At 31.5% G+C, this 14,647-nt stretch overlaps 1 protein-coding gene across 3 annotated transcripts in view; it reads right to left on the bottom strand.

Moving 5' to 3' along the window:
• Positions 1–1,706: 1,706 nt before the first annotated feature.
• The window catches only part of LOC129218661 (uncharacterized), an 82,642-nt gene continuing 69,701 nt past the window's right edge, over positions 1,707–14,647 (bottom strand). For 2 of the 3 annotated variants that reach the window (XM_054852983.1, XM_054852982.1), the window contains 3 exons: positions 8,428–8,484; positions 7,715–7,809; positions 4,874–5,080 (listed from right to left, as the gene is read on the bottom strand). In XM_054852983.1, coding sequence (XP_054708958.1) covers positions 4,989–5,080; positions 7,715–7,809; positions 8,428–8,484 — 244 coding nt within the window. In that variant the 3' untranslated portion in view covers positions 4,874–4,988. Of the gene's footprint in view, positions 5,081–7,714; positions 7,810–8,427; positions 8,485–14,647 lie in introns of all 3 variants that reach the window. The other variant, XM_054852981.1, reaches the window with a different exon arrangement.

Raw genomic sequence — 14,647 nt, 5'->3', positions numbered from 1 at the left:
GTAACTACACAAAAATTTCAAACTAAAAAAACAATAATGAAACTTAAATTATGGAAATATTAAAGCTAAATTAGAATGTAAATTATTCAATTTGAGATCGGCTTATAGCATTAGTTAAAGACACATTTCAGGAAGCAAAAGCTAACTCAGCCACAGGAATTAAGGAGTTTCCTGTGACCATGAAACACATGCTAGTGTAATTTTAGTAGGCAACTCTTTGCTTCAGTTTTGCTACTCTTCCTACAATCTACATTTGTTGCAAAATGCAATCTTTTAAAACTTAAAATTTAATTTAATATTTTGACAGTATAAAAAATAAGGCAACTTACGAAAAAAACACCTGTTTTTAAATTACAATCAAAAAAATATTTCATATGAAAGTTCTATAGGCAAATAACTAAGAGATAATGGAATATCATGAATCAAATTCAGAAATAAAAAGAATGCATTGCATATTGTCAAAAGGCATGCAATGGTTTGAAATTGCACTAATGACTTAACTCTAAATATTTGTACATGAAATCTGCAGTAAATAGAAATCATTTGCAATATTTTCTCATTGTGCAGATATCTATGATTATTTCATCACTCATTGCATATAATTTGTGTGACTTATCTTTGCATAGAAGAGACTACTAGCACATAATTCACAAAAAACAGATGCTTTGAATCGATTCATCCATATATTATTATTGCAGGATTAAAAAAAAATATTGCAAGCTTTGAAAACAGATGTTTGGTACAATTCAACAAATTCACATTAAACACCAACATTGGGGTGGATTTGGAAGAAGCCTCAGAAATATCACATGAGAAATCAGAGTTTGAGAGAAAAGTATATGACTTCTTTGAATTTTATAATATCATATTTTAGTAATATGTATATCGTAAATAACATCATACTAAAGGGCATAAAGATAATTTGCAATATGGTAAATTACCTTTAAACAAAGGAACTCTCTCATTCTCAGATTTCCCTCAGGAAATATATAATTGAATACAGTTATTTCAGCTTAAGCAAACCAGCAATTTATGCTATACTACCATGTGCAGGTAACTGCAATTTTTTCATTTTTCATTTTTTTTGCATTTTTGTCATCTATTGTACGTTATCTTTACTGTACAAGCTCGCTTATTCGGTTTCCACTGAAAAAAAAAAAAAAAAAAAACGCAAAAAAAAAGTATAATTCCAGCATTTCCCTATTGTTAGTATTGAATCCTCCACACATTTCTTCAAATATCTCGAAAGCTGATTTACTGCAGATACTGCCGTTTACCTGCACACGGCAGTATACTTCTTTGTTTACTTGTCTTTATTCCTGCTTAGCGAGTTTTTTTTAAAAGCAAACTAATTATTTTTAGACTTCCAGCAGTATTAGTTTTTCTTTAGCAAAAAATTTAAACCATAGAAAATATTAAAGCTGATGAGAATTTATTTTTTATTTGAAAACCTTTTTTAATAGCACACTACTAGAAGGGGAACATAATTAAGGCACAAAACTTATAGAGATTCCTAGACCATGAAGCACATGTTTGAAGTTGTGAGCAATTTCTGCCTAAGTTTCGTTGTTGTACATGAAATTCAAGAATAGCTAAAAGGCAATGTTTCCAAGTTAATCTTTTGGATATTTTGATAGATTCAATAACATGACGAAAAGGTAGACTATTATTTTTATCTCAAAATTGAGATTAAAGCACCTTAAAATAATGAATCTATTGTTTTATTAAAAGAATAAAATCAAAACTTTAATAATGGCTATTGTAATATATACTTACTAATCATAGCCAAATTATTTTTTTTATTTAAACCAAAACGTGTTCATAATGCTTAAAAATTATTGAAATCATTCTGATAGGTAGTTTTTCTGTCTCATTTCATAACCACTGGGTGCAGCTATTACTTCATTGCAACAACTTTTATGAACAGAAGGTTTTCTTTTTTTTTTCTTTGCTCACTCTCTTGCTTGTGATCCTTTGTGCATACTGCCTTTAAAGCATCTATATGTTGTAGTACCAGCTTTGTTTAGTTCTTGTGAACAATTTGTTATTGCTTTAAGTAGTATCAAACTCATCAGACATATTTCTCATTTCAAATGAATTTTTTTTTTCTGGAATTTGTTAGCTGAAAAAATTCTAGGGTACTCTACATGAGATTCAATATGAAATAGGTGCACAAGGTTTTCTGTCTTCTTTTCGTCTCATTTTTCCTATCACATGACACTGAAAGCTTGCAGAAAGTTTGTAGAAAATAATTTTCTTCCAAAAAATATTGCTTTTGAAATTGATAATATTAACAGTGGCAGTGATACTAAAAAGTGGTAATTAAACAAGGAATTGAAATGATGATTATGTGTAATGTTCTTTTCATTTAACAAAGCTATAAAATCCCCCCTGAACTAATGATAATGTAATTTATTTTGAAATCAAATAAATGGTATTTAACTATAAATTAAAACAATGTGTGTGGCAAAGTGACTAATTGATATGTTTGCATTAGGAGAATAAATCCATGTGAATATACTGATGAAAGTTTCAGGCACTTCCAGATATTCACTTTCAGGTGTGTTATGCCAGTTTGATCTGAAACACAATAATTTACTCTTTAACACCCAGTATACACATTACAAAATGCAGTGTAGACTTTTCTAAAAATCTATGCACCCTCTATAGTGAATACATGCTGGGTATTGTTGTGGTTTACATCTCTGTACAGTACAACTGCATGCAACATGTTTATATTTGCTTGATGAAGGAAATTAATCTTTTTTTTTTAAATCCAAAAGATAATAGTAGTGAACCAATTTTAAGTGTCAAATAAAAATGAATATAATGGTTTTAGAATATGTACAGTACTAATCAAACTGGGTCAAGCTTATGTTTTTTGAAAATTTTTCTTCTCTGAATCCAATCTAAATGGACTCCAGGAAAAATTAACAAAGTTTTTAAAGTTTTTGTGACATTTCAAATGTTTTTTTTTATCTATAAAATTTGTATCCAATGTTTTTACGTATAGTTTCTTACTTGTGAATTGATTCTTCTTAAAATATTGCTCATGATGAATTCTCCATTTTGCATTTATAACTTGAATATAAAAAAAACTGAAAGGTATAGTCTATGGATGCATGTGTAGTAGACTCTTGCTGAACTTGGAAAATAATTTAATGTGTAGGTGAGAAGTGTTTCAAAGTTTAGGAAGAAATTGAATTATCAGGAAAAAATAACAAACATTTCTACGTCCGGACATCCAAATGCTTTGTTTCTCCACAACTGGCACAGCAAGAAGTTTCACAAGTAAATATCTTGTAGAGAGGAGCCAAGGTTTCAGACAATTGTTTCCTTCTGGTTTCTTCAAATTTTGGTAATGTCAAATAAAATATTATGATGACATTTCATAGTATATTAATTAGAACCAAGTAAAAGAAACCCACATATTCAGATACTATGACATTGCAATTAAACAATGTAACGTGATCTTAATTTATGCCTCTTAAATTAAGTTTTTTAATCCATTCCCCCACGTGAATTATATATGTTTGAACTAAAATATTCCAAGTGTTTAGATCCTTCCCATAGTAGCAATATTTCCCTCTTATTTTAAAATTCAAAGTATACATAGCTCTAAAGCCTTTTTCTATATCAAATTTAGAGAAATATATATATATATATATATATATATATATATATATATATATATATAAATTAACAACTTTCATTACAACTGATTAAAAAAAATGCAACATTGTCATACAGACATCTTTCTCAAATTTCTAGTTTTTTAAGCATGAGATTTAAGCAGTGAGCATAACAGTGAAAAAAATATTTCATGAGAACAATTGCTGGAAATGAATGACCACTAATCTATCAGGAGTTGTCAATCCAGTACAAGTCTTCTTTAAGCCCAAATGTGGTAAAAGGGAACAAAATAAGCACTATGTGAAAGTCTCATAACAATAATCACAACACTTTTGAGTAGTCAAAGTTTGGCATTTTTCAACAAAAAAGAAAACAATATTCAATTTTTTGATACCTAATGATGGGTCTGATACTGAAAATTCAGTACTAAACAAAGATTCCTATGCAAAAACAGCTTTTTTTTCTCTGTGATTAAAAGTGTCTCAAAATACTATTTGTGAAGAAATACGTATTCACATACTCATACATACTTAAAATTTCAGTATGGCGACTTTTCAGATTATGAAAACAAAACTAAAAAAATCTTTTAGTCTGAATAATAATGCTCTTTGAAAGAAATCAGCAGAACGAAGAACTAGTACGCAGCTAAAGCAATGGTTAAATTTTTGGCATGAAGCATCTTTTTGTTTTGTTTTGCACTTTTTTCAGAGTTTTCAGAGGAACTTAAAAAATAATTTCAAGAAAAGATATTTTACCTTGAAAATAATACATTTTTCTTACTGTTATAATCCATAACATACATTTTAACATAGGGGAAACAAATCAGATTGTAAGGGCTGTTTACTAGAAGAAAGCTGATTAAAACATTAAATCAGGCAGAGTTGAACAACATGCTGCTGTTCTATATTGGGGTCTACCAAGACAAAACTATTTTTCTTCTAAAATAATAGGAAGTTTTATAATAAATAGTTATCGTAACTTGTTTGGAATAGTTGGTTTTGCACTATTTTAGGATCAGATAATTTTAAATAACAAATGCCAATAAAAACTACTGTCGTGATAAAGTTGTTTCAAAATATCTGTAGAAAAAATCTTTAACGTAAGCAAACATTTTGGAAAGAATAACCATCAATAAGCATTTACTTTAATACTTCATAATTAAATCTATAAAAGTGATTATGAGACATTGTTATAAATGCTTTTGAAGCTTGAAAAACTTTACACGATGCATCTCAATTATTTTTACTGGATAGCTGAATGTTTCACAGCTTAGAATTGCTATTTTCATAGCTTGATGAAGCTATTTGGGAGTATTAAAAATCTTGCTGACTTGATGCTCTGCAAATTATGTTGCATCAGGTTAATTCACTGTATTCTGTCCATCCATGGTTTGGAGCTCCTAATCGCAAGATGCCGACTGATCTGTCCTTTGAAGCTGTTATTAAGACTTACTTAGGTCAAGGAACAAATAGATAAAAATTTCAACCATGAGCTTGAAAAAACATTCTAAAATCAATTATTTTTCAGAAAGTTGATACTTTCTAATATGATAACATAATGCATCTTTATATTATAATACATAACAAATTAAAAGCCTAAGTTTAAAATTCTGGAATAAATTGTATGAGCAAAACTGTCCTACCCATAGAAATAGAATGAGCAAACATTAGCCTAACAAAATTTAAACAATATATACAGTAGCGAACCAATTATTCGGGATGTTTAGGACCATCGTTATCCCAGATATATGATTTTCTGGATCACTAAAAAACACTGTTTGCAGATTGTTTATAAAATCCTAACTACTATAATATATATATTAATGCATCTTAAAATATGAGGAAAACAGTTCAGAAATGCTTATAAACTTCGAAATAAAAAAAGATATTAAACGGAAGAAAAATTTAAAAGCCCAAAAATGTAAAACATTCACCAACCCTCAAAAGAGTTGAATTTTGTGAACATGTTTTTTCTTTTTTATTTTTTAAAGGTTTCGTTTTGTAGACTACAAAAGTTGTTAATTATTGCTTTTGCACTGAATACAAATTTCCTTTTTAGTTTTGCATCCTTATTAGTTTTGTGTAACAATCTTCAAATCCCACCATACTATCCAAAAAATTCACGAATCTCATTGTTTTTCGCCCTTTTAATGTAGTCACTTATGCTATAAACAGCTTTAATTAATGGCCGTTCAATAAAAGATTGCTTTAGAGTGGGTCAGTATTTTATTTCTTCAGTCTTTAGTTGGAAAAAAAAAATAAGGGAAATGTCAGATTTTTGAGTGTTTTAAATTTTGCTGGGAAAAATATTTCGGAAGTTTTGCTGCGCATGTAATATGACTTCAAATTTAAAGTTTGTTTGTGTACTAGATTTCTCGAACTATACACTAGTAATACGGTATTCATAAAAAATGTTTATATTCTTGTAGGTATTCCAAAAAAATGCTCACTCTTTCAAAAATTAGCGAAAATGGGCATTAAAAAAAAAGAAAAATGGCAGGAAAATGCAGCAAAAATTTCCTGGTTTTTTGGATACCGGATAAAAGATTCTATATTGTACCTTGAACGTATGCCAGAAACAAATTTAAATCAGTCAGTTTTTCCACATTTTGTTAGAATTTTGCAAATAAAGTAAATGCATAGCAAAAACAGACCATTTAATTTTTCATCTAACCATCATCAATACTGCATATTATTTATTTGCATTCCGTCACAAAAAATTAGAAATTTATTTTATGCAGCAGAACCTGCAGTGTAACATCGTTCTTGGATACACATAGTTGTATAAATACCAAAAGTTTAAGTTTAAGACAACTTTAAATAGACAATAAGAAAAAAGGTCAAAAAGTCTCAAGTAAGTAACATTATTATTTTGATAACAAATTATGTTAAATAAATGAAAGTGCAAAAATGAAATAAAATGTAATTTCTTTCAGTTTTTTTTTGTTTCTTTTTTTATGAGCATAAAGTAATGAATCAACAAAAGAGTGGAGATTTTAAAAGTTTTACCCATTTCTTAGATTGCCCATCCAGCTAAAAACCATGTTGTTTCTCAGAACCTATTTTATTTCAAAATATATAATGTTATAGAACCTGCAATAGAAGTTTTGCAAAGACATGCGATTTTCCGATTAAACATTTCATTAAGCTTATTAAAGTTAACTTTTTCTGAAGACTAAACTACTTCAGAAAAAGTAAGTTTTTCCTGAAGTTCACTAAAGTATTTTCAGTAAGTTACATGAAATACACCGTCAACTCAGTCATTCCAGCCAAGGACTGCAGTTTCGTGCTTATTAGCACTCATCAGCCTGGCATAGGAGTGACTGAGCTGGAGGTGGAAAACCTTTTAAGGAAGCCAAGAGTGCTGGTATGGTATTTTCAGTAAGTTGATGTAACTTACTGAAAATACCATGCCTTACCATGCCATACCAATCCTTGCCTTCAATCTTCGAGTTGAACCAAACCATTGCTTATGTGAATTGTCTGGTCAGCGCTAATTCTGTATTAGTTACCAGTTTGTTTGGTAATCTTGACTTCCTTAAGAGGTTTTCTACCTCCAGCTCAGTCACATCCTATGATTATGATGATCCTCCCTCATTATCCTATGCCGGGATAATGAGTGCTAATAAGCACGAAACTGCAGTCCTCAGTCGGAATGACTGAGTTGGCGGTGTATTTCATGTATTCACTAAAAGTAGTTCACTAAACTACTTTTTCTGAAGGAATAAAGACAAGTCCTTGCACATGCAGACATTATTTTTAACATAGGTAGATGATTTAATACAATACACTTCTAGTATATTTAAATATCTTACACGTAAAAGGTTTTACAGACAGTTCTTGTGATAAAATACCTCAGGTTAAAGCATATTAAGCATGTCAAATAATAATTGCCTAGTTTAATCTCATAAGGTTTACAAATTGCATGTTGAGAAAATATTTTGTCACATTAAAGTAAGATTTTAAAGAGTATAAATTACACAAAAATGCGTATGCATATGGCAAATTATATTATAACTACAGGAAAAATGTTAATGCAAGACAATTTGAACTTAAGTAGGTTTATTTTTTTAAAAGGATACATTCATCATAAGGAGACAAATCCATGTCTTGTATATCACCTTTATGTGAATAAACTTCTCCAAGATAAGTATGATGATTAGGATATCTACGGTACCTAAACAAATTAATACTCATACTTTAGGAAGTATACTTCACTAATATTTTAGGAAGTTATGAAGATGAAAATTAAAAACTACCACAAAATAAACATTAGGAAAGTATAGAAGTCCTCTCTTTTCTTTTTTTTTTTTGGAATGATGTGCAAGTACACAAAATGTACAGAGCCTAAACATGTGTATTTAACATGACCAATAACCTTGTGCCATTTTTCAGGTAAGAGATGAGTCCCACATAAGTAAAAGTTCTGAGATTTTGATCAAAAACTGCTTTGGACATCAGTTTTTACGCCACATAGCTCACCAAAGATTTTTATATGGAGATAATGGTCAATGCATAATTTAAACAAGTGATGGTCAGAAGTCAGCTGAACATGGTTAGAAGAAAACTTTAAAATCTAAGCGTAATATATTTCTTTAATGAGTGATGCAGCAAGCAAATATGGAATCAAACAATCCTAACATCCTGAAATTCAATACTTTCATTAATTTTTGACAAATGACACTAAAATGTTGAAGGTTTCAACATTGCTCGCAGTTTGTAGACTTCTTTTTACAGTTTAATAAAGAGCATATATATCAATACATGGTCTTGAAAATTTTAAAGCAGTACTCACTTTCTTACAATTCCACCATCACAAGCAGTATATAAAAGTCCTCCATTTGATGTGTACCTTCAGAAAAAAAAAAAAAAAAACAACCTTTTAATAAAACAAATCATGCTGAAATGTAATAATAGTTTCAAAAAATAAAGTTACATATTGAACTGACAATCTTAGCATTAGTTTAAATATGTATGTAACATATTATGTTGAAATTCTTCACAGCTGCAACAAAAAGTTAGAAAAAAATAATACATGCATTTTGAGGTTGATCTGAATTTGAAAAGACATAGCTTTGGAAAGCACAACATCCTCATAAAAGAAAATAATTGAGCTGACACTTATTAAAAAAAAAAAAAAAGAAACTCCTAGAGAATTCTACGTTTACACAAAGATGCAGTCACCTAGATGGAGACATTAAAAAAAAAGAAGCATACGCTAGTGGCTAACATGGAATAAGAGCATTTTTGGCATTCATAACTACTTGCAGGTGAGTCCCCTGAAAACTATACAGGGGCTTTATTTATCTTCCCATGGGAGAAGACAGCTGTACAGATCTATCAATTCAGTTTTTTTTTTTTTTTTTAATTTTAAAATGGATAGATAGAAATCTTGCATATTTTGCAGATGGAGGTGCAGTGTTAACTTGAACTGTTGTCTTTGCGACTTGACCACTTAGGCCTTATGATGATGAGATTGTGCAAACTGAGGACATTATCATAGATGCAGTGTTAGAAATATGAATTTAAATGGCGTAATGATGATGCCTGGTATAAGTTTCTAGGCTACAAAATGAACTACATAAGTTCAATTTAATGAATCAAATATATATGTCAGTCCTGGAAAATAGGAGATTACAATTATGATATGCAGATTACTATTTTGATTACAGACTCGTGGGGAACAAATAAATACATACACACACCACACACACATATATATATATATATATATTGTGTGTATTATTCTCATTGCACATTTGTCGTAACAACGTCATAGTTGAAAAATTATGATTTTTGATTTACAAATATTATAGAGATGACCAGGTTCTATTTATCGCACAGGAACCTGGGGCTCATCCCCTAGGCAGGTAAAGGAAATTTCTGAGGAGCAGTTTTTTTTCCATAATACAGTGAAACTCCGACTTTACATTTTCTGTCGGACTAGTGATAAAAGACGTTCCAGGCGGGAAAACGTAAAATTGAGGGCAGGGCTAAAACAACGTATTGTTTAAATATTGATCCCTACTCATGAACTTGTGAAAGAAATCTGTAATCTTTTTAATTTTTAGACTGAATTTCTTAAAAGCACGATCTATATTAACAATTTTTCGTAAGCTCGTTTTTTAGTTTAATTGCAAATTTATCGTACGAATTCTCAAATAAAAATTGTTTTTGAGTTTTTATGCTTGGAATCGCTTGATTATATAGCTGTGGGTACATCTTGCATTTTTTTTCTTTTCCTCCAGTGTCTTCATTACTGTCATCAGGAGCTTGTGTTAAATCAAATGCCAAAGTAATTCGTGATTAGATGAGATAATGTGTTATCAACTTCTGGAAGATTTTCAAGACCAAGAGCGTCAAAGCTCTGGTCCTCAATTTAGCTGAAGGAAGATTGTATGTAAGCAGGTTTCCTCAGATTGTTCAAATGACAAAGAGATAGAATAGAAAGAGTTCCGGAATGGCTTCTAGCAGCTATAAAGCAAATTTATCTTTAAAAAAATGCTTGTGTGAGTTTTATAGGAGAAAAATGATTTTGATATGTTTGTACAAAAACTTATTGAGCGAAATTTTTGAAAAAGGGTTACGTTAAATCTGGAAAGTTTTAACATTATCAGTATCAAAAATTTCATGGACCAGCAGAAAATGACATATTAAGCATAATAATGTACTGACGAACCCCAGTCTGGACGCCCGTCCTCGGCCACGTGAATTTGCAACGAGTATGTGTATTTTTGAACACAGACTGGTGTTTGAGTCTCTACCAACTAGCAAAAGCCCTGGATTTATCGGAGACAATGGTGCAACGCATTGTTACGGAGAAGTTGCACGTGCGGAAAATCTGCGGGAAACTTGTGCCTAGAGTTCTGACTGAAGAAGGTACGAGTCAACACTCCCGTGGTACATTAGCTTTTCTACAGTCTGGGCTTGTGGGCCTCTGACTTCTTCTTGTTTCTACTATTAAAATCAGCACTGAAAAGGGAAGGCTTCGAGTTCATCGAGGACATCCAAGTACATGTCAAGGCAGCCCTTGCAGATATCCTGAACAGGACTTCAGCAATGCCTTTGGAGTCATGGAAAAACCACCTACAGCAGTACATTGTTGCTGGAGGTGCCAATTTTTAAAACTATTAGTCATTTGTACCGATCAGCACACTAACTCTGTCTTTTTAAACGAAGGCTCATTACTTTTGGATCGGACCATGTATCAGTGTAATTCATTTGTCAGATCACAAAAGTTTATCATCAATATAACTTGCTAAAATCATGGAATGTTTGCAAGCTTTAAACTAATACAAATACAAATGTGACAACTAGCAACAGGCTCTGGCATAGCTAGGCTGGTCCTAGTCAATTAATTGGTCCTCAATGAAGATCAATGGCCTTCTTAAAGCTATCCATCCCTTTACTCATTACCACCTCTTCCGGTAAGCTGTTCCAAGTTCCCACAACCCTGCTAAAGTAGTAGTTTTTCCTAATTTCCAGGTTAGCCTGAGATTTGAATAGCTTAAAACAATGACCCCTTGTCTTGCTTTCCATGCAAAAATTTAATCCATTAACATCATTCATTTTAATAAATTTAAACAACTGAATCATGTCCTCTCTGGCCCTCCTTTGCTCCAGGCTATACATATTAAGCCTATTAAGTCTGGTATCATAATCTAAATCTGAAAGTCTCCTTACTAGTCTAGTTATCCTTCTTTGAACCCTTTCCAATACATAAATATCTTTCCTCAGATAAGGCGACCAAAACCGCATAGCATACTCCAAATGGGGTCTTACTAAACTCCTATATAAAGGCAGAAGAACCTTCTTAGATTTGTTTGAAATAGATCTATTGATAAAATCAAGCATTCTGTTGGCTTCGTTACTAGCAATGCCGGACTGTTGACTAAATTTGAAGTTCTGATTTATTAAGAGACCCAGATCAATACCATTTTCTGCCTGACTAATGATTGAACCCTGTAAACGATAACTCGTACACTTACTTCCATGACCTAACGGTAGCACTTGACATCTCCCTACATTAACTGCCATACCCCACTTATCCGCCCACTTGGTAATTTAATCTAAATCCTGTTGAAGTTCTTTTACTTGTCCTTCATTTTCTACAATCCCCATAACTTTTACATCATCAACAAAACAATTCATGTTTCCAGAAATATTCTCATTGATGTCACTGATAAAAATAATAAACAAGAGAGGTCCTAAAACTGAACCCTGCGGAACCCCGCTTAAAACATCACTCCATTTAGAATGATTTCCCCCCACAACTACTCTTTATTTCCTTCCAGTCAGCCAATTTCTAACCCAAAGTAAAGTTTTTTCCTATTCCTATATCAGCTAGTATTCCTATATCCATTCCTATATTCCTACATCAACATTTTAAACTAGAGCAACCATTTTCTATTCTTTATGCCTCCCTCCCCAAAAAAGAAAAAAACTAAATATTTTCCTCACATAACACAACATGCCTTTTAGAGGTTGAACACATGTCCTAAGCCTGGCAGGCTAAGATGCAGGCTGATTTTAGGGTGCATTTTCGGAGGGGGGAGTGTCTTGTAGGTAAACAAGGTAGCGCATTGTTTCCAAACTAAATCCCCCTCGCCCCCCCCCTCCCCATAAAAAATAAACTATTACAGGGTGGCGACAGGAACTGGAAAAAAAAGTTCCCTGACTTTTCCCTGATTAAGTTCACCAAATTTCCCTGATTTACGTTATCAATGATAATGGTTTCCTTTCTTTGCCCTACCTGAAAAGGATTGCATATTAAATAAAATGCAGTGTTTAGAACGGTTTAAGCTATTAATTAAAAATATATTTTGAAAAGATGATCTTTTTTTTTTTTTTTGGAAAAATAGTGTATTGAAAATTATCTGCAGAGAAATATTGTAAGAAATCTAAAACAAATACTTTATTTCCAGGAACCAGTTAACATAAGAATTCTATGAAATTATTAAAATCACTCTTGAAGACATATCTAATCATGATAAAACTAAAAAATTTCAATGGAAATAACCTTGAACTGAATTTTTAAGCAGTATAATTGTTGATGCAAGAATAACAAGTGATAGTTAAAGTATAGAAGTAATGTAGTTTTACTTACGTAAATAATACTGCCGTGTGCAGGAAAACGGCAGTATCTGCAGACACTGCATAATCACATCTCATTAATTTTACTTTTTTAAAACAAATAATTGGTGGAAAATTCGTAAGGAATCAAAATACTTCATTTTGCAAGGAAAAAAATTTTTTTTTCTTCATTTGATCAATTTTCCCTGAATTTTTTAATTTTTTCAAAATTCCCTGATATTTCCCTGATTTTTTCCTGAGTGATAAAGTTCCCTGACTTTTCCCTGATCTCCCTGATTTCCCTGATCTGTCGCCACCCTGTATTAAATAAAATTAGGTAAGCTAATAGTAAAATAACAGTGAAAGGTGAGAAAAAAATGCATGGGACATAGATGTAATGCATAGCTATTAATCTACTTTTCAAAACCTTATTAATACAGTAGTCCAAATTTGTTTAACATAATTTGAAGATGCAGTTAAGCAATAAGATAGTTTGCAGGTCTCTAAACAGATTTTTAGTTTGTCCCTAGGGAGAAAAGGGACCTAAATTTTAAAAGAAAAGAAACGAAACAGGATTCAATTTTTAGAGGTTAAAATAGGGCACTGATCAATCAGCTGTATTTAGTAATAAGCAACTTTGCTGATTTTTCATAATTAGTCAATTTTTACAGATTAATTGGATGAAAACTATTTTTTGATTAAAATTACTCTTGCCTAGAACAAGAAACTATGCTGAATGAATTGATTACACTAACCAATAGTTGTGACCCACAACTGCTGTGCCTTAAGTTGATTCAAAATTTACTGCAGATACATAAAAGAGGATACAGGAAAATTTCTAAATGAAACTGAAAGTTTAAAGTGAACATTGGAAAATAGGTCCAGATTTGTAAAAAAAAGACTTTTAGGGAGTTAAACCAGAAAAAAAAAAAGAGACTAGTAGGGAGCCCTAAGTTAGATGTTGATAATTTAAATTGTCAAGTACTGTGGCATATAATCGAAGCGCATTTAATCTAATTTTGTCCTTAAAGCCTTGAGGTCTTTTAGGCTCAGCGGTAAAGCACTGGATTCTCCTACCAAAGGTCCAAAATTTAGACCCCACTATGAGCTCCCTGGGCACCTCCTCTGCAAACATCCACTCATATTTATACACCTACAATTGGCGACCCAAAAACCCATCAAATAGCATAACAACTGCAACCATAGAAAGTACTATACAACGTGAGGACACCATTCCTCGCTGGAATGGCATTTTGTGCATCACCCACTTATTTGCTCAACCATTAGCACTCATTTTCAATGCTCACAATGTTCCCAACTGCAGATGATCACTCTGCAAGCTCCTCCCACTCTGCAGTACCAACAAGACCTGCAACAACGACACCAGCATCTTGTGCCTTGCTGCTTGTAGCAGGATATACCTGGCTTTAGAAATTCATCTGAACGGAATATCACTCAGCATTAGGGAGTTGGCACAATAGACCTCTAGTTGCAACTCTTGGTTTTGCTCAGCCCCTTTTCTCTTTTTTCTTCTATCACTCTTATTTAATGCCACTAGTAATAGTTGCAAATCATTGTCTTGATATGATACTTGATAGTCAGCGTATCAAATTTATAATAATTGTAAAAATTCAAAGGAAAGCTCAATTCAAAATTGTTTTAAGTACATGCATTCTACCATTTTCAAGGACAAATTGAACTCAGTTTATTTTGTTAAAAATCAATAAATAAATAAGTCAAAAAATAAAATTAAAATGATGAGTTTTTGATAACATAAAAAGTTTAACAAACAGTTAGTCACAGGAAAATAAGGAATGTTTGTCCTGATACTGTCTACCCAATAACAGAAATAAAACATCAGTAAAATCAAAATAAAATACTAAAGAAATCAAAAGATTGCTCATTTGCAAAAAGAAATGAAATTTTACAGGAAAAGCATTTGA

This window comes from Uloborus diversus, chromosome 3 (genome assembly GCF_026930045.1).
Source record: "Uloborus diversus isolate 005 chromosome 3, Udiv.v.3.1, whole genome shotgun sequence".
NCBI lineage: Eukaryota > Metazoa > Arthropoda > Arachnida > Araneae > Uloboridae > Uloborus > Uloborus diversus.
This window is presented reverse-complemented; position numbering and strand designations above follow the sequence as displayed.